The sequence below is a fragment of the Zeugodacus cucurbitae genome, chromosome 6, assembly GCF_028554725.1.
Source record: "Zeugodacus cucurbitae isolate PBARC_wt_2022May chromosome 6, idZeuCucr1.2, whole genome shotgun sequence".
In the NCBI taxonomy this organism is placed as follows: Eukaryota; Metazoa; Arthropoda; class Insecta; order Diptera; family Tephritidae; genus Zeugodacus; species Zeugodacus cucurbitae.
In genome coordinates, this window is record NC_071671.1 from 17013766 (window position 1) to 17037744 (window position 23979).

The 23979-nt window shown below is 33.6% G+C and overlaps 1 protein-coding gene and 6 non-coding genes across 7 annotated transcripts; 4 read left to right on the forward strand and 3 right to left on the reverse strand.

Moving 5' to 3' along the window:
• Window positions 1-6301: 6301 nt before the first annotated feature.
• LOC105213252 (cyclin-dependent kinase inhibitor 1C) lies at window positions 6302-7852 on the reverse strand. Its single transcript, XM_029040995.2, has 2 exons — window positions 7708-7852; window positions 6302-6978 (listed from the first exon to the last, which is right to left on the reverse strand). The coding sequence occupies exons 1-2, from the start codon at window positions 7708-7710 to the stop codon at window positions 6394-6396; spliced, it is 588 nt and encodes a 195-aa protein (XP_028896828.1). The 5' UTR covers window positions 7711-7852; the 3' UTR covers window positions 6302-6393.
• Window positions 7853-14740: 6888 nt separating this feature from the next.
• On the forward strand, window positions 14741-14822 carry Trnal-aag (transfer RNA leucine (anticodon AAG)). The gene has a single exon. It is a non-coding gene; the product is annotated as a tRNA-Leu (tRNA).
• A 4123-nt stretch (window positions 14823-18945) lies between these two features.
• Trnal-uag (transfer RNA leucine (anticodon UAG)) lies at window positions 18946-19025 on the forward strand. The gene has a single exon. It is a non-coding gene; the product is annotated as a tRNA-Leu (tRNA).
• A 2052-nt stretch (window positions 19026-21077) lies between these two features.
• Trnal-aag (transfer RNA leucine (anticodon AAG)) lies at window positions 21078-21159 on the forward strand. The gene has a single exon. It is a non-coding gene; the product is annotated as a tRNA-Leu (tRNA).
• A 1395-nt stretch (window positions 21160-22554) lies between these two features.
• On the reverse strand, window positions 22555-22768 carry LOC114804112 (small nucleolar RNA U3). Its single transcript, XR_003752392.1, has one exon. It is a non-coding gene; the product is annotated as a small nucleolar RNA U3 (small nucleolar RNA).
• Window positions 22769-23536: 768 nt separating this feature from the next.
• On the reverse strand, window positions 23537-23616 carry Trnal-uag (transfer RNA leucine (anticodon UAG)). Its single transcript has one exon. It is a non-coding gene; the product is annotated as a tRNA-Leu (tRNA).
• Window positions 23617-23906: 290 nt separating this feature from the next.
• Trnav-uac (transfer RNA valine (anticodon UAC)) lies at window positions 23907-23979 on the forward strand. Its single transcript has one exon. It is a non-coding gene; the product is annotated as a tRNA-Val (tRNA).

The window sequence follows — 23979 nt, forward strand, 5'->3', positions numbered from 1 at the left end:
AAACAGTTTCGTTTTGGTAACATTCTTTTCGTCGCCGGAATATGACAGTAACCGATTTAAAAACCAGGAATATGATAGTTGAAAGTCACATGTTATAATTTAAGATATGTTTCGGGAGGTCATAAAGTGTATCCTACATATCTTCCAAATAAAACTTTCATTATGTCCAAGTGCCTGTTTTCAGATTTCCGCCCAACTCAGTCAAACTTTTTTTTCCGATTCTAGTCAACGATTGTCTCCGAACTGGCACATTTTGATCACCCTGTATGTATATACGTTTGATTTTCTTTATCCAATCACTGCGGTGCCGTTAATCAGGTGTCATTAAACACTAATTAAATGTGTTAATTTCAATGCAATTTAAAGCACACACACACCGCACCTTTGACTATTGCGGTAAATACAGTTGTGCGGAGCTTTGTACGAGGGTTACTCGATAAACAAGAAAACACGTTTTTGACAATAGTTCGACAGCATAGTAGACAGGTTTTCGAAACAAATCTCACGTTGAAGTGAGTTTGATGAATAAGACACTGAAGAAAGAAGTTGTTAATGAAATTGCAATTTAAAATCAGAGCTTGTTGGACTTGCTGAAGAAAGCAGAATTATTATAAAAGTTCAAAGAATTTTTGATTATTTTAAAACGTTAATGAATCGGATTTCATGAACCTTTCCAGCCACCCTCATAGCTGCCTTTATCAACCAACTGTGCTCTCATTACGTAAGCGCTCAATAATGAAGTGTCAAAATGTTGACAAGCTAAAGCTGGTATGCATTTTCATTTTCATCGTTAAATAGTTTGCTCTTCTGCCTGCATTGTTGTTTTTGTAATTTGCTGACGAGCTGGGATTTTATGTATATCATAGGTGGTAATTACTCAATATATAATATGAACTCGCGGTCAAAACGATATGTTTTACTACATAATTATAAGCGTCGGCTTAAAGTCATACAATTTCTGGAAATATGTTGAAAGTTCTGGCAAAAATCCTTCATATAGAATTTATGGAACGTAGTGGTCTCAAAAGCTATGGTTGAAGCTTCTGTAGATAAAAGACAATGAAAGGTTTTAAAAAAAGTATTCATCCATAATATTTGGTTGGCAAATATCTCCCTTCTTTTCATTTTTTGCTCTTTATTTAATGCTATATAAAAGTGTTACAGTGATCGGATTTAGTTTTCGTTCGATAATCTGTTTCTATCTAGACGGCAACTTCATAATACTACCCTCGTAGAAGCCCCCTCCTTATTTGCGAAGAACTCGGACGCCCCTTTTCACAAGACTCTTTTGAGTTCAACTTTACACCAACAAAGGCGTTCGCCATGGACCGGAACAGCTGGTAATCACTTGGCGCTATGCCCGGGCTATATGTGGATGCGATAAAATCACCCATCCGAGCTCCCGTAGCTTCTGACGAGGCGTTGTCCTAATGGAACACTACACCCTTACGGTTGGCCAATTCTGGACGTTTCTGGTCGATCGCCTGCTTCAAGCGGCCAGTTGTTCGCAGTAGATGATATAATTAAGCGTCTGGCCAAATGGGAGCAGCTCATAGTGGATGATTCTCTTTCAATCCCACCAAACACACAGCAAAACCTTCCTGGCCGTCAATCCGGCTTGGTCACTGTTTGGGACGATTCACCGGCCTTCGACCATGACCGTTGTCGCTTCATATTGTCGTATATGATATGTGCGGCACCCAAACATCAAACTTTTTTGTGCAGCCAGCCTTCTGTCTTCGATATCTTGAGATTCCTCCGCAGTTCGAAGTGATAAAGTACCATCCCTCAAAACACCACGGAACGTTTCTCTAGCGGATTTGCCTTTAACGAAGGAAAACTTTAAAATAGCGCGAATTTCGGCGTAGTTAACTCCATGTTTACACGTCTATAACTGTTCCACGTAATATCCACGTAAATCCACTAATCATACATAGCGTCGCTTTGTAGGTTATGTCAAGACCTTTCAAAGATGTATAGTACGAGCTCTGTAGCGCTTTATACATAGCCGCGAAATTCAAAAGACAAAAAGGTGGAAGGGAGATATTTGCCAACCTGATATATTAAGCGCGGCCTTCTACCACGCAGTGAAATTGGAACCCACTACTCAATTTGTGTAGAACCAAATAGTTCCGAGGTTCATAACGGCTCCCATTTGTAAGCGAAGTCGCTGTTTCTGAACACTGAGAGAGGTTCATATATTCCTATTTAAGAACAAAAATTTGGTTCGAACACTGGTAGGGATGAAAGACATTCCGAATTTCACAACTAATCTAATATAATTTTGGTTTTCGGAAACATGATTCTGGAAGTGGTTCTTATGTTCTCAACGGCTTTCATTTGAAAATTATATTTTAGCTTCGGAACTATAAAAGCGATCAAAAACGTCCAAAGGTTCACAACGGCTTCCATTTAGCTATCCCTTGTGGAAACCAAAGTTAAGACATTTCTTACATTTGTTAGTCTTTGTTAATTTCTTAAGGTGTATTCAGGCTATCGAAATAATGCTTCCTTTGGAAGGGCATGTCATATCTATCAGTTCATTCCATGAATACTATTCAAACCCTCGAACACGTTCGAGTTAGACGAAGTGACATGAAGGTCAAACACTAAAATCTAATCTAAACTGGTTTTAAGACAAATTCTAAACTCTTCCTAGTCGATGCTCAAACCAATGACTAACGTTATTGACGTATTCTAGTCACCATCGACGCCTGCATGTCTACAGCGGTCACACCCTACACAAAAGCGCACCACCATTTTAACTAGATTTAGAAATGAAAAGTTTTCTCAGCATGAGCCGAATGTCAGCCCACCCAGAACCGCAGCAATATTTATATGCGATTAGAATCATAATTAGCTGCCATCAGACTCATTAACACGTCAAATTTTTCACGGCTAATGGTAAAGGGCAAAAGTTCACTAATCAGCTGGTGGATAGTGGTAGCGAAGGTGTCGGCGCTCGAACGGTTGGGCTAACAGCAAGGGTAAGCAAATATACAGCAACAGAGACAGTGAGCGGATGAGCTGAAGCGCGGATCGGCATCAAATTAACTGTGCAAAGTGTCCAAGTGAAGTGAGCGGTTATTGGACAATCATGCAATTGGTTTTCCAACTCATTGACTCGATAACTGCACAGAGCGGGGAGAGGCTGCCGGTGCGCGGCCTGCCTGAACAATTGATTGCTGTGGTTTTAATGTTCAAATTCGTTGCGCTTGTAATTTTAATTGCCTGTCAAATTTTTCACACCTCCATTAGTATGCTCTACACACACTCAAAAAATTATACATTGGCATACATTTAGGCGCTGAGCATGCAGTTGGCCAAAAAATATAATTTTCCACGCCCACATAAGCGCTTAATAGCAATAATAACTGAAAATTTCAACAAGCGCTCTATCAACGGCATAACGCACCAAGCAGCAACGCGCCATCTACACCCTCCCTGCTGCAACAATTTTAATTCATTTAATTGAGCTGCCAATATTTGACCAAAATGTAATTAACAAAGCGCCTTCTCGCCGACTGATGCGGTGCGTGGTTTATTGACAGTTATTGCGCGTATATTTATATTTATCTTTGAAAGTTTCGTATTTATATTCTTCGCTGTTTACCAACACTGACCAAGCGCGCTCGCGAATTTGTGGCCGCGTCTAGTTAATTCCCGGCCTCTGTGGCTAATATTCGCAATTGGTTTTGGCTTATTTGTTTAATTGGCGGCGATTTAAATTTTCTCTGTGGTTTTGTATACATTTGTTGTTGTTTGGTTTACAAAAATTTAGAAATTTTATTTGTGTTTTATGTTAATTGTTTGCACTATTCGGAGCGGAATCGAATATATATCCAACTAAATACAAATTGTATGACATTGTTGATTTTTTAACAGTCATTTGCCGCTAACGCTTTTATTTAGGGAAGGTAGTTAGCCTTCCTTGACGTCTATCTTGAATTCCCTTCATAACGCAAGACCCCTAACTTAACTTAACCATACAAGGTCTCTTAATACCTAGTTTGTTCTTACTTCACTCTTCGTTTGACCTCTCGTAGCCTCCAGCTTGACCCAATGTGACCCTGCAAATTGCGAACAAAATGACCTCACGTGACTCTTCAAAATGTAAACTAATGTGGCCTCGAGTTACCCCTCCAATTATAAGCACACTTGACCTCAGGTTACCTTTAAAATTGCAAACAAACTTGGCCTCTTGTAACCCCTCCAATATTGAGATTTCATACTACGCTAGGTTTTTTAAAAATTATAAAAAAAAACTGTTGAGAACTTGAAATATGGGGTAATTAAAATATATTTTTCTTGTTTCGCACTCTCTCATCCGTATCTGTCTCTTTTTATTTTTCTCCAACTACATAGATGCCTATCTCTCGGTTTATTTTTTTGCATATGACTCTTTTTATCTTTATATGTCGCTCCTTCCCTCACTATGAGAGAGAAATGTAGAAATGTTAGAATATTCTAAATCGATTAGACTACTTGTAACATTTCAGTTCCTTAACAAACTTTTCATTGTTTTTTGGAACTCAGTTAAATCTCAATGTAATCAGCAAGCCCTTCCATCAATTAAACTTAAAGTCCACTTAAAGAAAATTGAAAATTTTTCGTGAAACTTGAAAAGCTGCACAAAATATTGATTTTATCGACACACAAGGGAGCTCTATTTTTGAGAGAAATTTATGAAATTACTAATCTTTCGAAAGAAAAGCGGGTAGTAGTAAAAGTAGTAAATATTATAGTATATGCACATGAGTATTCATATATGCGCCTAAATTTATACTTATACCACCATTTCTGGCAACGCCGGTACACAAAAACAAATTTTACTCACATTCAATAGCCGCTACTTTAGCTAAGTACCTCGTACAAATGCCTGTCTGTCGAACTCCACGCTTGTGTTTTAGTGTGTGTATTCCTGATTATATGCTCTTGCGCCTAAATGTATGCGTCCAGGCCGTACATTTATCACAAAATTTATCGACTGGAATGAGCTTTGATGATGTGGAAATTTTTTCTCGTTAAATTCAAAGTTTTTTGCTACCGTGTAACTGTACAATACGCAAGTAGTAACGGGATGTAAGGCGGCAACAGGCAGGTAACAGTAATATTTACTTCCTGCCAAACCTTTAACGGTGTTTACACACTCATAGTTGTAAGTGGATTGCTGAACTCAGAGGCTATACGCGTTCGTGGCATGCAACTTGCCTTAGTATGAGTTTAGTGGTTTGCTAGACACTTCCAGGAGTTATGCTTGCCACCAATGGCATGTGGCATGAACCAGCGCTGTGATTTGTATGCCGCCAGCGACTTTTGCTTTAGTTCTCTTAAAAATTTACAAGCAAACGCCATTTCTACCGCCGCGCTGCAATCGATTGCATTCAATTCTTTCGCTGAGCGGCTCTCGCGCGGTTGGCGGCAGCTTGCAACATTCCCTGAAAGTATTCGCTGCGTTTGCATTTAATGAGATTATGGCTTTTAGCTGAAATTAAATATTTAACTAATGCTTCTGTGTTGGAAATATTTGAAGAATTTATTCAAATAAAGTTGAAATTCGAAGTTTTTGTTCTTCTTTATTCTAAATTCCCACAAAGTTGCAAGTTGAGGATGCATAATTTATGATTTTTGAGGGGCCGCTTAAAAGAAGTTAGACAATTTTGCATATCACAAGTGTTCCAGTTGCAAATATTTCCACATAATTTATTTATGAAATTGATCAGAAAGACGCCAGGGAAAAAATCTGTTTAAAACTTATGGTATGAATTCTTAGAAGCCTACCTTGAAAATTTCCCAAATAATGTTAATGTTGTGGAATCAAGTTTCCAAACCTCGGAAGGATATAAGTCCGAATTCGTTCTGTTTGCGTAAACCCGATAGAAGGTCTACGCAACCGAAAGATCATGAAACGTACTGCTGAGCACCTTCTTTCAATTCCTAGTTATAGCAATTGAGAGTCTCTCAGACTCTTTTTTCAAATAAAAACTCCGACAAACTATAAAAACCCCGTTATTGCTTCGTAGAGCTGTTAAACTTCTTTTCGTAAGAAGTTTCGGACTTTCTTTATTGACGCCTTCTTAACTCTTTACGCGATATAATGGGGTGGGAGGAGATGTTTGAGTTTCAACTACGCCATATATTTATCAAGCCCTGCGATATCTACTTCCGACAGAACTTTGTATCCAGTCGGTATACATCGGTCTCCACCAGTCCATCGGTCTCCACCAATTCCAGTCAAACCATACCTTCATAAGTCGTTGAAGCTACGGAAGTCTGACACTATCGAAATTAAAAATCAATATTTTCAATATAACCTATAACTCTTCTTTATTTGTTAAGTGTACTCTTGTTTCAACGGATAGAATTATCAACATCAATCCAAATAAAACAAAATTAATAACGACGTCTGTAGACGCGACGGCGGACAGTCTTGTAACGGTAACCATCTTCAGCATGATGTTCGATTTGCTCTTGTGGAGCAACTGGAGCAGGGGCAGCAAAATGTACTGGTGCTGGAGCTGGGGCAGGAGCTGGCACATATACTGGAGCTGGAACATGGACTGGAGCTGGAGCTGGGGCTGGGACATGGACTGGAGCTGGGGCTGGTGCTGGTACATGAACTGGAGCTGGGGCTGGAGCTGGGATGTAAACTGGAGCGGGGACATGAACTGGAGCTGGAGCTGGGGCTGGGATATGGACTGGAGCTGGAGCTGGAGCTGGGGCTGGAACATGAACTGGAGCTGGAGCTGGGGCTTGGAAATGGACTGGAGCTGGAGCTGGTGCTGGGACATGGACTGGAGCTGGTGCTGGTGCTGGTGCTGGTGGCACGTAGGTGCGATCAGGTTGAGCAACTGGTACTGGGGCTGGGGCTGGAACATTGAATGACACAGGTGCGGGTTCCTGGTAGTTGTAGCCCAACTCAGAGACATCAGCGCTGGCGCAAGCCAGGATGGCGGCAAAAGCAACGAGGAAGAATTTCTGTAAAGAAGGCGAGAGAAAGATTTAGTTATGTGATGCCGAATTTACTTATTTTGATAAATAATTAGGAATGTAACGGAACTAAGACTGCTTAGGTAATTCTATGGGATGGTTAGAAGTAGTTGTACAACTTTAGGAGTAATCGCGATTGTTACATTGGTTGTAGGCTTTGAAGTAGTTATGTAAAGGCATTACATCTCCAACTTTTTTGCAAAAATATCTTATTTCTAACAATTTTGGAGTTACAAGTATTTAGCAGCATGCACGAGGTCTATAACTAACTTTTTTTAAAGTAAATTATAATAATTCTGAATTTTCAACAACTTTTTCATTCGAAAATATTTTTTCGGAATATTTCGGAGTTTAAAAATTTTTTATATAACAATATCTATTGAGTTTAAAACATTTTCTAACAACTTTTGGGAATTTTTGCAACAAGATATGATAACTCCGAAAAATTCGGAGTACATAAATTTGAAGGAAAATTAAAAAACTAAAAACTTTGAATAATTTCCAAACATATTAACGTAATTTTTTATTAGTATTAATAATCTCTTCCCGAGTTAGATATACAATTGAGTATAATTCCTTTGCACAGTGTCTTTAAAACACTTTTATTACTTCTTTACTTTACTTTCACTTCATTTTTGCACTAGTTTTGTAATAATTTTTATTAATTTAACATTATTATTACTAATATTTTTTTATTATTTTACAAAATTTATTTACCATTTTGTAATATGTTTAGCTGACTCCGTTCACGGTTTGTAAGCGTTTGATTACCTTACGCCAATTACTAGACTTTTATAGTCCCTACTACGCACTCTACTCAGCCAATTTTTAATCGGTCTCTTCATTTCGTAATAATAGCTTTTAGAATTTTGAAAGCAAACCAGTTTGAAGGTCCAATATTACAAAACATAATGCCTACGATAAAAACTGCACGATTTTATGAAACCGGTATTGCCCAAACTAACTATAAAAATACTTAAAATTAAACCAACGCTAGAATTTAAATAAAAAAGAAAGATTTTACAATAAAAGATAAGAATTTATAATGAACCCAAAACTATATAGGAAAAATACACGCAAAAATAAACATAAAAATAAAATCAACAAAATTTTGTAAAAAAAAGTCATAAAAAACCCAAACATAGACGCGCGTCGAAACGGCGAAGATTAATTGCTCAGTTAACGCACTAAACTAGCATGAACCTAAGCGACTAAAAACACATAACAACTGCTAATAATAGTGATCCAAAACGTATCTTCGACACCAACTACTAATTGAAATTCATAGAAATTAGCCAAGCTTCATCTCCACGCAGTTCATTCAACTGCCCGCGCAGATGGCAGCGCCCTTACAGCTCTAGCTGACTTAAGTGTTGCTTAATTTAGTTAACCTTTCGTTTTCTTTCGCTAACTCAGCCAATAAAATAATCGCATTTGGTTAGAACTTCAAACGAGTTTATGTAAATATTCCTATAAAATTTAAAAGCAGCAGATTTTATAGCTTACGTATGTTACATAATAGTATATAGGCGACAGTTTAGCATAAATCTAAATATATTCAACGCAAGTTATTCTAATTTCTTTTATACTCTTCTACTAGCAATAATTATTAAATGACTTGCTAAATCACTTTGTTTATTTGTGAAATTCCGTTTTCGAAATCCGTCTCAACGCCACTAATTATGAGTGAAAAAATGCAACTACTCAGCCTTGGCCTTTAAATCACAAACAAAATTTGGCAATTAAGTAGTCAATGTGATTTGCAATCAATCATCGATCTAATAAGTTTATTTTTAAGTCATCTAATAATAGTCAAGAGAAAATAAATATTGAAAGAAGATGATAGAAGCTGGAGACAAAAATCATATTATAGGAAAGAATAGCAGAAGATATTAAAAAGATTATAAAAAGCAGTTGGGTATTGGAAATTGGTAGAAAATTTATTAAAATAACTCCAAGTAGATATGTACCATATCCCATAAAAAGCTCATAAAAACTTCTGGAAAGTAAAAAATTTAAATAGATATAGAAAATTTCACTGCAAAAGCTCATGAAAAACTCCAAATTCTCTAAAAAAAGATAAGTATTTACTAAATAATATCTCCTACGAAACTAAAAAAGGTCATAAAAAGCGCTTAAGAATTATAAAAGACTTTAAATATTCCTAAAACTTGAAGTATATCAAAATAATACTAAGCACTTAAAAATTTAAAAAGACTCAATTATGTTCGACAAAACCCTGGACAAAATAATATCACCCAAACAGTTAAAAAAGTGCTTTTAGGAGTAGAGAGTGTTTAAAAAGCACAAAGCTTGTATCTTAATTTCAATTTCGAAGGTAATCCATATATGTATGTAACTGAAAAAGCTCAAAAAGCTCATAAAAAGTACTCTGAAGAATAATAAAAACTCCAAGTGCTAAAAAACTTAAATATTTTAGTTTATTTTTAAATTCAAATTAAATATAATAAAATAACTTAAAAAGCTCATAAAAAGCACTCTGAAGAATAGTAAAAGCTCCAAGTGATTAAAAATTTAAAGCTTTTAGCTTATTTTGAAATCTTAAATATAAAAATATGACCGGAAAAGCTGAAAAATCTAATAGCAACTCTGAAGTATAGTAAAAGCTTTTATTTTTTAATAAAAACTCGAAGTTTCTAAATGTTTTAAATTCTACATAATCAATAATGCCTGTGATCACCAATGATGACTTAACAGAGAGCTTTATTTTTTGGTATTTTCTTTTCTGATCTTCACAAAATACAACTACTATATAATACATATTCATATAATAATTATCACTAGCAGATGCAGTTCGACCTTGATAGAAGTAAAACTTAACAAAGTACCACCTAAACCGGTTAGGTGATATTGCCTATTAGAGAAGATCACAATAATACAAATATTATTATTCTCTGTTGAACCGAACTTTCTTTGGGCCTAGGAGCCAGGGAAATAACAATTATTCTTATTTAGATTCAAAGATTAGTCTAGATAACAGATGAAAGACGTCAGGTGCTTCTTTCGACTGATAAAACCTTTCAAGTTAAGTTTACAAATGTCGAAATATACATACCTCATAGTTCAAGACATAGTTTGAATTTAAACCTTTTTATAAATATAATCTCGATACTTAATAGAAGCCTCAGTATCTTTTATTAAGTATCGATATTATATTAATTTCAAATTAGAAGAGCTAAGGTAAGTAGTACTTTCTTAGGATAGGATCTTGATAGCGAAGCACTTGATACTGAAAATGCTCCAAACTCTTCTTGAACTAAGGTCTTCTTCTCCTTTTTATGTAATCTTTTAGCAATATTTCTTTCATTCTTCAAATCATGCTGTCAGGTTAACAGTTCTTGGACTGATAAAAATCGAAAACCTCTCCGCTTATATGACGTTATTCTCGACGGTTTTAGACTTTTGAGTCTACCAATAAAGACTTATAGTCAAGTATCTCACACTAAGCCCAATTTTACTATCATACTCATCATATGCACCACTACTACCAGCTAATCAACAAAACGAAACCACAACAACCACAATTGCCTACAAATTTGTTGGTTAAAGTTGAAGTTTCGCCACAAAACTACTTAAAAGTAATTTTCGGTTGCCAAATCAACGAAGAAAAGTTAAAAGTTGCACTTTGATAGCTTTCACAATGATTTTCTTAACTAATGCAATAACAAAAACAGCAAGCAAAAAAGTGGCGTTGATGAAAAGTTGAAGATGCTGAAATGCTACAACTAAATGAATTTTTCAACAATAACAACAACAACTACCCTACAATAATACAGTTGTTTAACAGTTAAATCTGTAAATCGCTTGGGAACCATTTGCAAGTGAAATTAAAGTGAAATTGGACAGGAGTGGTGGAAACTGTGCGAATGGGGTGGGTGGTGATGTCGAAATGTTGTTGTGTTAATAATAAAATTGCGCTAAGATCAAGATGGCAGTGGGAGGGATGGACGTGCCAAGGCGGTGTGTGCAAAAAGTAAGTAAAAAAGTATGAGAAAAAGTAAAACCAGGTGGTAATGAAAGTCAGCGCTTTGAAGCGGGTTGTCCAAGCGTGCCCAGCGAAGTGAATGGATTTTAATAAAACAAAAATATAATAACAACAAAAACGCGCCGAAGACATGTTGCTCGGCACTACGATTGGAATAATAACAAAATTTTATTATCATAAAGGAAAATTATTAATAAAAACGAAATGAAAATGCCACTGAAATGTTGAGTGAAATTTCGAGAATGTAATGAGCAGCAAAGTAGAAAGGATTTGCAGACAGTAATGGCCTTCACTGCAACACAGCAAAGTTCAACATGTTAAATACAAAACCCGGCCCTGCCAGAGTTTTACAAATTAAAGGGATTTCGTTCGGAATCACTGAAATGTAAATGGGTGGCTGAAGCGGGTGTGGGATAATTGTGTAGTTAAGCCAAAGGTGTCAGTGCGAGATTTGTGGAATTACCACAAGCTGTTTTTATTAAAAATTTGTTTTTTACACTACTCGCATAATACCCTGTTGGAGAGTTTCATTATTTCACTGCGAAAAGGTGGAAACTTGTTAATAAATGGGCAAAAAATATATTTGGGAAAATGTCATGAGTGCAGTAAGTCTTTATAAGTTTAGAAATGTTTACTTATTAAGAGATAATATTAGAGGCGAGAAAATTATTATGATAATTGAAGATTTTCGAAAATAAATTACTTTGCTTCAGTTGAAGGTGAAATAGAATAAAAAATACATAACGCCTTGCAAATTGAAGCAACAACATAAATGTATTTGCATATAAAATAGGTTTTTACACTTATATAACATCATACGTTATTTTTCTGTACCTTACATGTTAGTTAACGAACTCCGAAAAGCCTAAAGATCTTATGCGCCACTGTATCTAAACCATTTTTTCATCAAAACATTAATTTTTTTTTAATTTCGGAGTTGTTTCCGAAAACTCCGAAAATCTATAAAATAATTCAAAAATTAAAATTAATCGATTTTTTATGTTTTTAAGAGTAGCACAGTGGTTAGTGGTTCGGTGGTATTTAAAAAGTGTTTTTTTTTTTACTGAAAGGCGAGTTATGTAAAAGAAAGGACCAGTTCTTAAACAAAATCATGCAAATTTATCAAGTCTACAAGTATATAATCTATATACGTAAGCAAGTAAACATACAAGAAATATACATATGTATGTATGTATGAAGTCCAATTGAACTTCCGTAATCACCATAATCCACAAAAAACTTCGAGCTAGAGAGACTTCCGAGTTACAGAATGTAATTTGTTTGAAATTCCAAACATTCAGTAAAAATCTTATTTGTGGTAACAGTTTCTGAAGTCTTGAACTTACCTTTAAATTAGTATTCAAGTATTTTTTAGCAGCTATAACTCAATTTTACGACTGTATCGAACATAAGGTAGTAATTTTTGTGAATTTTCGGAGTAATTTAAACATAACATAACATACTTTTTGGCAAAATCGATTTAAAGTAATTTCGGAGTCACTTAGCACCAACTCCGAAAAAACTCCGTATTTCTCCGAAAAATTTGTAATACCTCCAGAATCTTTCCTGATAATATTTACTTATATTTTTCTTAGTATTATAAAAAATTAAGCTAAATATATTGTGTGGAACTTGTGTTATGTTAAATTCTACCCTAGCTATGTACATACATCCAAGGAGCTATTCAAGTTTTGAGTAATATAAAAATAAAACTATAAAAAGAGTATTTAGCTAGTCGCACAGCGCAGTACTTTAAAACTACTACCAGCTCTAACACTTTTTAACCATTTCAATGCCTTCCTTACGACTTGTAAGTCATATAACTGTAATTACTTACAATCTTACAAAGTGCAGTGGATAAAGTGAATTTTTATAACCTTTAATACGATTACATACTTAAGCTTTTTTAAAAGCACATAAAGTAAATTTCTGTACACTTTCGCTACGTTTTCATATCACGTACGTGCTTTTAATAAATTACGTACTCGCTTGCAGGAATGCGTCACTAGCGTGAACAGGCGTGGAGATGGTGTGGGGCGAGACAGTGAATTTAATATGTAAGGGTCACTGCTATGGTAGACGCGTCTAAAAAGTAAGGGTAGCGGATATAAAAAACGAAAATAAAAAAGATTAAAGTTGATGATCAACGATTGTTCTCACGAAGCGATAATCTGCAAGAATTGTTTTTTTCTTTAGAAATGATCTAATTTTTATTAGTCTTTTCAGTTTCTTAGCTCATTAATATTTAACAATAAAACATCATAAAAAATCCTAAAATAGTTCATAGGTCTACCGGCTTTTAGACTTTTTCGCAAACAGTCTGCACCGCTTTATCTTCTATTTCTGCCGATTACATAACCCGTTTAATATTCAAACACTTTAAAGACGGCCGGTCTCAGCCACACGGATTAATATGCAACGTCGATTGATTATATTTGCATAAAATTAAGAATATAAGAGCAAGCCATTAAACAATCATAAAATATTAGTTTGCGTGTCTTATGCTTTTGTAGCTAAGTTGTGTCCCGAGAAAAACAAATTTGCTATTCAAATATTTAGTAAAAGCTTAGAACAAATGTTCTTTTTTGTTGTGAGTTAATTAAGAATCACGTTAGGTGCTGTTTGTGCGCGTGGAATTTATTAAATGGTTGAAACATCTCTTCGGAGTACATGTGAAATGTTATTTTTTTATAAATAAATAAATACTTGTTATATGAGTTTTATAAAGTTTAAAATACATTTAAATAATTTCCAAGTAATTCGGAGTGTTTTCGGAGTAAATTATTTAATAAAGAATGTTTTATAAATTTAACGAATTAATGATACACTTTTTTTTATTTTACAGATTGGATCAGCATTAATATTCTATATTTAAAGTTAGTGTAAGTTGTTGTAACTGGAGATCAAGCACTGGTAATTAGAGAAAACATGTTTCAGGGGCCTTCGGAGTGATTTCGCAGTGAATACAAAACATCTAATATCAAAAGGAGTTTATGAATTACATTAATTAAATTATTTTATTTTATTTAATTTAATTTGATTTAGTTTTACTTTATTTAATTTTTTTTTTTATTTTATTTTATTTTATTTTATGTTATTTTATTTTATATTATTTTATTTCATTTTATTTTTTTATTTTATTTTATATTATTTTATTTTATTTTATTTTATTTTATTTTATTTTATTTTGTTTATTTTATTTTATTTTATGTTATTTTATTTTATTTTATTTTATCTTATTTTATTTTATTTTATTTTATATTACATTATATTATTTTATTTTATTTTATTTTATTTTATTTTATTTTATGTTATTTTATTTTATTTTATTTTATTTTATTTTATTTTACTTTATTTTATTTTATTTTATTTTATTTTATTTTATTTTATTTTATTTTATTTTATTTTATTTTATTTTATTTTATTTTATTTTATTTTATTTTATTTTATTTTATTTTATTTTATTTTATTTTACTTTATTTTATTTTATTTTATTTTATATTATATTATATTATTTTATTTTATTTTATTTTATTTTATTTTATTTTGTTTTATTTTATTTTATTTTATTTTATTTTGTTTTATTCATACCACCCTGTTCGCTATTACATCGCACTAATTAATAGACCGTTAATATTAAGTGCACGCCTGGAAGTATGCAAAAGTTTGCGGCGGTCCACAAAAACTTCTGATTAAGAGCAGCGATCCGTATTATATGTGGACTTTGGCACAATGTAGAATATGGGTAGCGTGGCCGAGCGGTCTAAGGCGCTGGTTTAAGGCACCAGTCTCCTCGGAGGCGTGGGTTCGAATCCCACCGCTGCCATGAAGTTTTTTTTCACTTTTATGTATTTTTATATTTTTTTATATATATGTATCTATTTTGCAATTAAATTGTTAATGCTATGAAATTAGACTTAGGAGTTATTCAAGAAAGCATATACTCATACAACTGAGTAAGAATGTATTTATATGTTTTATAATATATACTAGGTGTATATGCATATGTATACATATAGTAATGTAACTTTCCAAAACTGTAACTAGGAGTCTTTCTAAGAAGCAAAGAAATTCATATATCTTCCCACGGTATGCAAATTGCACACAGTTCAAAACTTCAAAAGCAATATTTTTGGCAAGGAACACCATTCAATTTAAACACATGCATGTGCATATGCATTTATATACATATTTAAGGCTTTATTTGCGATATTTTTCAACTAATACAACAACCTTTCTCAAGCACATTGCCCAAAGAAAACTCACTTCGCCGTTTTCAATAAAACTTGTTTCCATCATCGTTGCAACTAAAAAGTTTTTAATGCATTTCGCAAGCATTTTTTGAGGCTAATGAAATGTGGCGGAGGAAGCAGAATTTGCGAGCCAGTTTCTTCGGTTTAGAAGAGGGTTTCTTACAACAACTGTTGGAATAAGTAAAATTTAATATGATTAGTTTCATGTAGGCTCATACTGAAAAGAGGCAGCAGAAAATTATATTGGATCAGTTAAAACTTTCGTTTCTTAAGTGAAATCTCAAGTAAAACCTATGCATGCTGTTAACAACCCACCAAAAATATTTCAATTATTTCTAAGTCGAGAAATTTTGATTTCGTACTCAAGCTATATTATCATGCAATTTTTAGCTGTGAAGCCGTGGTGACTAAGAAGAAAGGACAACAATCATAAATATTCCCACGTACATTGCCAGATTCATTCACTTCACTTATTTATTAAATTTAGAAGACACCTAATTAAGAGTTAGACGAAATTTTACCATATAAGGATCCAACAGCTCAACGAGAAAAAGCTTAAGATATAGGATAGGATAGTTAAAATAAATTTATTAAATTTGATTCCGATTCACGAATATAGACTAGTTTTTATACACTCGCAACGAGTTGCTAAGAGAGTATAATAGTTGTGTTCACCCAGGGTTGGTTGTAAGTCCCAAAACTAAACGAGTTAGATATAGGGTTATGAGTATCAAGTTGATCAGGGTGACGAGTAAAGTTCAAATCCGGATGTCTGTCTGTCCGTCCGTCCGTGCAAGCAATAACTTGAGTAAACATTGAGATATCTTAATGAAACTTGGTACACGTCACGCCACGCCCACAAAATGGCGAAAACCTTTAAAGGGCTATAACTAAGCCATAAATTAAGTTATGAATGGAGCATATTTGGATGTAAATTTTTTGAAAAAGTAGGCGTGGGCTGCCCCTACAAAGTTTTTTGTACATATCTCGTAAACTACTAAAACTATATCAACCAAACTCGATCGGGTCGTTTTCTTTATGCACTTCCTTATACAGTTTAAGAATCGAAAAATGAAAATGGATTATAAACACGCCCATATCCCATACAAAGGGATTTCAAAAAGAAAAAACACCAGAAACCATAAATTTTATTATAACAAGTAAGGAAAAGCTAAATTCGGGTGTAACCGATCATTGAAGAAATTTTATTAATATAACGCACAAATTTACCCATAAATTCGACATAAAGTTTAATAGAATAACGAAAATCGTCATATATAGATATGAGGGCTGAGTTAATTCCTGAACCGATCATTCAATTTCACCAGCAAGGGACACCATATCCAATACTATACGCTCACTTAATTTTGCTAAGACATATCACATATTAACCAATACATATATGCGTAAAAAAGCCCAACGAATTTTTGAAAAACCTATAATTATGTATATGGGAGCTAGGAGATGTTGTGACCCGATTTTAATAATTTTTGGAACAGAGACACACTATTGGAAGAAAACAATTTCCTCTGAATTACATTAAAGTATCAGAGAGATTTACCCATATTTTCGGTTAAAATTTAACCTTAGGCGCTGAGTTCAACATGTTCGATATCTGGGGCCTTGAAAAGTTATAGTCCGTTTTCGACAATTTTTTCAGAAGTGATGACACAAAACAAAAACTGTATTTGTGTAATGTTTTATTTCGCTATCATCATTGGTTTCTAATGTATATATTATAAAGTGAAGGATTCAGATGGAATTCAAAATTGAGTTATATGAGAAATAGGCGTAGTTGTGAACCGATTTCATCCATTTTCCACACATGTTATCAGGGTGTCAATAAAATATTATATACCGAATTTCATTCGAATCGGTCGAGTAGTTCTCGAGATATGGTTTTTGACCCATAAGTGGGCGACGCCACGCCCATTTTCCATTTTGTAAAAAAATCTCAGTGCAGCTTCCTTCTGCCATTTCTTATGTAAAATTTGGTGTTTCTGATGTTTCTCGTTAGTGAGTTAACGCACTTTTAGTCATTTTCAACCTAACCTTTGTATGGGAGGTGGGCGTGGTTATCATCCAATTTCAACTATTTTCATGGTGTGTGGTGGGGTACGTAAGAGAACTGACTGCAGAAGTTTGGTTTATATAGCTTTATTGGTTTGCGAGTTAAATACAAATAACCGATTTGTGGGCGGGGCCACGCCCACTTCCCCAAAAAAATTACAATTATGCCCCTTTCCTAGTGCGATCCTTTATTCCAAATTTTACTTTTATAACTTCATTTATGGCTTAGTTATGACACTTTATGTGTTTTTGGTTTTCGTCATTTTGTGGGCGTGGCAATATTCCGATTCCGCCCATTTTCGAACTTAACCTTCTTATGGTGCTAAGGAATATTTGTGCCAATTTGTTTCGTCAAGATATCTTAATTTTTACTCAAGTTACAGCTTGCACAGACGGACAGACGGACGGACGGACAGACATCCGGATTTCAAATCTACTCGTCACCCTGATCACTTTGGTATATATGACTCTATATCTAACTCTTTTAGTTTTTGGTGTTACAAACAACCGTTATGTGAACAAAACTATAATACTCTCGTAGCAACTTTGTTGCGAGAGTATAAAAATGGTAGAGAAGGGTACACTCAAAAATTGGTATACAATATTTTAAAAGGGTGTGGCTCCGCCCACTTATGGGTCTTAAATCATACCTCCGAAACTACTAAACCAATTTCAATGAAAATCGGTTCATAAAATTATGATATATTATGAAAATAGGCCAAATCGGTTTACAACCACGTCTGCTTCCCTTATACCAGAACTTTGATTTCGATCGGAATCGTTTACTTTACAATAGATAAAATAAGCACCAGAGAATATATTGGACCTTCCACAAATACTGCACTTAAAATGGGGCATCACCTTTCTAAAAATTGCCGAAATCGGTCCTTAAATTTTCATGACCCCATATATTGAACATGGAACTCAGTGCTTTTAACAAATTTTTTCCCGAAAATATAGGAAAGTCTCTCAGATATTTTAAAGAAATTCAGAGGGAACGTTTTTCTTCTAATAATATGCCTCCGTGCCAAAAATGTGTGAAATCCGGCAATAACTTCCCCCCATTCCCATATATCTAATATTAGGGTTTTCAAACTTTCAACGGATTTTATATCATATATAGCTGAATATATGAGTCAAATTGTATGTTGTATTAATACAATTAAATAAATAAATTGCGAGAGTATAAGATGTTCGGTTACACCCGAACTTAGCCCTTCCTTACTTGCTTCTGTTACTATTGACAAATAAAATATATCTAAACTCTAACTGTGAATACCCTATTCGATATTCGTCGATCTCTTCACAATGTTGTCAATGCTGTTAAACGATATTTTACGACACTCACAAATTCACAAGAGGTGACTGATAGGTTTCAAATTTCTGATCTATTATTATTTAGACAATTGTCATTTCCTTATAAAGACGAACCTTGTATATTTTCTAATCATATTTGCAAATTATTTAAGCACTTGCTGTTTTTTTATGGCTTTTGTACTGTAGGTATGATCACAGTACTAATTTTCACACTTTTTATTAGCAATAAATGGCTTGTATCACGTAGAGCTTAGAACTTTTGCCAGTGAATAATATTTTTTTCGCATTTTTCGCCACGTGTTCTATATAGGCAGCGTGGCCGAGCGGTCTAAGGCGCTGGTTTTAGGCACCAGTCCGAAAGGGCGTGGGTTCGAATCCCACCGCTGTCAACAAAACTTTTTTGCCATTAAAATATGTTGTGTAATCAGAATAAATGCACATGCATATTTGTAGACAGGGTTGCAATGAAAAATATTAAAATTACATTCATGCAATAAGTAAATCTATAATGTTTCTAAATACATAGTTCTTAGTTATAATTAGTATGTTAGTTTTTACTTAAAAATTTTTTATAATGGAATTAAAATATTTGGCATAAAAGCAGAATATAAAAATATTAAAAAATAAAATTAATAACCTAACAAAAGATGAGTATTCAATGCTGACGAAACAGATTTATTAACGAAGAATTTATAACATAAAACATAAAGTATTGACTGAAAAGTATTCACTAAAAGTATTCACTAAAAAATGTATTCCAACGAAACGAAGGACAGCCTGTCGTTTCAATGTAATAACGAAAGTCTTTTTAGTAGAACATGATTACTTTCAAAAATAATGTAAGAAGAATACTTTAAGTTTCCATATAAATCAATTAGAACCTGAACCAAATTTAATTTAAGATTACAAAACAATGATTGAATAAGCCATTACAGGGGTTTGAAAAACAAAACATTACAGGGGAACAAAAATTGAAACACGCGATAGGAAGACAAAATATCATTTTATGTCAAAAAAATCTATTTCACTGTGATAAGAATAATTAATTTATATCTTCAATACAGATTAAATATTACATATCTTAATATTGAGGTTGACCCATCAAACATAAGAAACATTAATGTTTGCTGAAGGACATGTGCTTAGACATTAATCGTATTACATTAATGTCCCCAATCTGACAAAAGAAATGTAAGGTTACTTAGTTCTTAACGAGGTATTCATCGTATAAGAAAGCCGAAAATTTTAGTTTGAAACTCTAAGTACACGTAAAAAACCCCTAAATATGGTGGCGGGCAAAATTATATTTTGGGGATCGTTTTCATACAACGGTCTAGGGTCTTGCCATAGCTTAAAGTGCACTATAAAGACAACGGATTATGGTTGTGATACTCCAAAAATATATAAGACAGTATTCTGAAGATAATATGGCACTTAGGCGAATAATTCATTAAAACAACGACCCAAAATACACGGCTAGTGTACAAAAGAGCGGTTTGGGGTCAACAAATTCAATGGTGGAGTGGCCACCGCAATCCCCGGATCCTAATTCCATAGAAAATTTTGTGGAATATAGTGAAATACAATGAGAGGAAATTATTAAAAAATAAGGTAAACCTTTGAGATGCTGCTACAAAAAGGAAATAGTTCATACTGGTGAATGGACCATTTTTGGGATCTGGCTGATAAAGTATAAGTATACTCTGCAGAGCGTCAGGGAGAAAAATATCCAAGAAAGGAATGGATGTCCTTTTATGCTGTAATTTAAGTGCCACAAAAAGTCTAAGAGCAGTAAATAAGAACAATATCAATTTCGCAAGACTTGCTTGTATTGATTGAAGTTCAGTAAGAAGACATCAAATATAATCTACATATTCCAACGAAACGAAAGACGATTAATTAAGTTTTGAAATACAGTTGAACTTCCCTAACTGGAATCACCATAATCCACAAAAAAAAACTTCGAGTTGGAGAAAATTCCGAGTTACGGAAGGTAATTTGTATGAAATTTTACTTCTATTGCCAATTCAAGAGTTCGATTTATAGTGAACTTTGAATTAAAGAAGTTCGAGTTATAGACGTTCAATTGTAGTTATAGAAATTTACGAGTATTACTAATGAAAAATATATTTTCTCTCGTATAACGTGAATTTGCTTTTTAATCACTTACCTTATTTTAAGGCAACATTTGAGTTGTCTTGTTACGGTTTTTATATTTTTTAACAAATGCAATTAACTTTTTATTGTAAAACATACCACAAAGTGAGTACTCGAATTAATGAAAAATTCGATGTAACGTACAGGCCTGCCAATTAACGTGTTCGTTATTTCGGAAAACTACTGTAATTAATTTAAAGCTATTGTAATTGAACTAATTAAATCTATTACTAAAAACGAATTCCTTACACTGAAGTGACGCATTTGGCATAAGCGTGGATGTAGGTAGCGTGGCCGAGCGGTCTAAGGCGCTGGTTTAAGGCACCAGTCTCCTCGGAGGCGTGGGTTCGAATCCCACCGCTGCCAAGAAGTTTTTTTTTTGTTTTTTTCGGGTTTTATAACATAAATAAATTAAAATTTAAATATAAAATTAAACATTGCTTTGAGTATGAGTTTTACTCGAGGAGCCTAATATTTTAAATACATCTCTTGAATTTTATTTCGTTCGTATTTGATTTATTTCGAAAAATGTCGTTCTTAGTGATGTCATATAAAAGTTGATTCATAATTTTTTGCTTTAACTGCTCGTAGCCATGTCATTTGGAATGATAGTCGTATTTGTGTATTAAAAAAATAATGAAGAATAGATTAGATGGCAGTGTAATCTGACCTAACCTCATAATTACTTTATTACGATTCCAGCCGAAAGAAAAGAAGAGAAGCGGAAATTTTGCTAAAGGAACTCAGGTATAATATAATATTTATCGTTGAGACTTTGGAGTATAGAGTATTCGTAGCGATATACATATGTACATAACCGAAATGATAATTTCATTAAATTGTCTACGTACTTCAAGAAATATCTGTGCAAATTAAAATTTGTAAAATATTTAAACTTTAGTTACCACTTCTCCCGTGTTGATAAAACATAGTAGAAGAAACAAAAACATTATTATCAGGGAAAAATGTCAGTTACTATATAGTAAAGGAATACATGAAATCAGAAGCAACGAGGGATGCTAATCCAGGCTCAGAGTCTATACATCCGGTGTCTTCCTACGCTTAGGACTGTCAATTAGGTGGCATTGCTCGAAAACTGTTTGGGAAGTTTTGTGTACATACATGTCTTAAACAATGGATTCTAACAAAAAATAATGTAGTAGAAGCACCATCTAGAAGTACGAATACGAAATTGGTTCGAATTTACTAAGATGTTTGTATTCAATGAAAGAAAGGACTGTGAAAGGAGTATTTTTAAAGAACTTACTTATATTAAGAAAACACATTAGTCAATACTCTTTGAAAACTCTTTAGGTTTTTTCTTTATATAATTTAATAACTTGGGAGAATAATATTTAATTTGTATTTTTCCTATATTTAGCAATCATATTTCGAAACTGTTAATAAATCTACCGGTGTAGAACCTAAAAATACGTTAATTTTCAGAATAAATTATTTTAACAAAATTTCGTCTTGTGATATGTGTGGAAGGATAGGAGTTTTTCGTAAAAGTCTGGTAAACGACAATTGATTTACTCTATTATAGCGAATATTCTGTACTGATACTGTTATGAGTGCGTTTGAAAGAACGAATGTCGAACTAATATCATGTCGGTACGAAAATAGTCCCGTAATTATCATGCAATTTGACAGTCCGTATCGTTTGTTTATTTCCAAGTTAATCATTGCCCTTTATTTAGTACTACTAAAATTTTACTTTTAGTTATTTCATTTAAACCTTGATATTTATTATTTAAAAGAACCACTCAGAAGTCGTTTTATCCGTTGTAACCGAGCGATCATCGAAGAAACATCACTTCAAATATGCCATAAGACAAAATTAGAAATGAAGTTCATAAACCTCACGCTGTCAGATAAAACGATATACCTCCTCATCGCGGGTTCGAATACTTTCGATTTGCAAAGAAAGTAAATGAAGACTGACTACAGAAATGATCCTGTGAAGTATAGTCTTAACTTTTCAGCCGCACAGACAGAGTATTTCATCGCAAAGTCACATAAAATGGTTGAGAATTTAGAGAAACGAAACAAATACGAAAGAAAAATATAAACAATTGAAAATGTCTAAAATAAGCGAAGAAGCGTGTATAATCTTTGTCGTCGTCTACACAAGTCAGTGGGTAACTTAGTATGAATGAATGTGTTTCAATCGACGAGTAGGTAGCAACAGCGTCTACTTTGTTGAGGGGTATGGTGGTGGTATGTGCTGACTTTCGACATTTTTAGGTATGAATGATTCATTTGTCACCGAGTACCACATGGTCTTCGTATCACATGTGTGTGTACATAGCAACGCGATGGAATTAGAAATACATGTAGACACACAGTTGGAAATGTTACGTAATCGCAAATAATGCATGTTCTTATTCAAAAAATATTAGAAATCACGAATATTTGGGTATAACTTAGCAAATACTATTCAAAAAATATAAGAACGATTAAATAACAAAAATATTTTAAATAATAAAAATATTTTTCAAATACAACACCATTTTGTTCATTATTTAAGATTTTGTACGACAAGTGACAATTTTAACCTTGAATATCGGCTGTCATTACCAGTTTATACTGTACGTAATGTTATCTGGTAATTGTTTTTTTCTTATTCAATTATCTTTCATAACAGCATACACTACCATTAACACAACACTAAATTTTAGTAATTCATTAACGCCTCATTAAATCTTTAAAAAGTTAGATCTTTTGTTTTAAAAAATTTTATTGACAGCGGTGGGATTCGAACCCACGCCCTTTCGGACTGGTGCCTAAAACCAGCGCCTTAGACCGCTCGGCCACGCTGCCTTCATCCCAAAGTGAGACAAATGACACTCATATGCACATGTTCGAATTTTCGAAATTAAAAATTCTTACAACCACAAAGCTTGTTATATAGATTAGCACCTATTTAAGGTCTATATAAAATTAAAAACTATTTTTTTAATAAATAAGTCACACTGTTGTTTGACAAATAAATTGAAAGTTGCACAACCCCTACCAGTCACACTTGCTTAAGCGATATCTTTATTAGTTTGCGTACCTCTACAGAAGGCCGTTGCGTTCTAGTTTGCAATTTGTCTGAAATACTGTTATGTGGTTCCATAGTGTAGCGGTTATCACGTCTGCTTTACACGCAGAAGGTCTCCAGTTCGACCCTGGATGGAACCA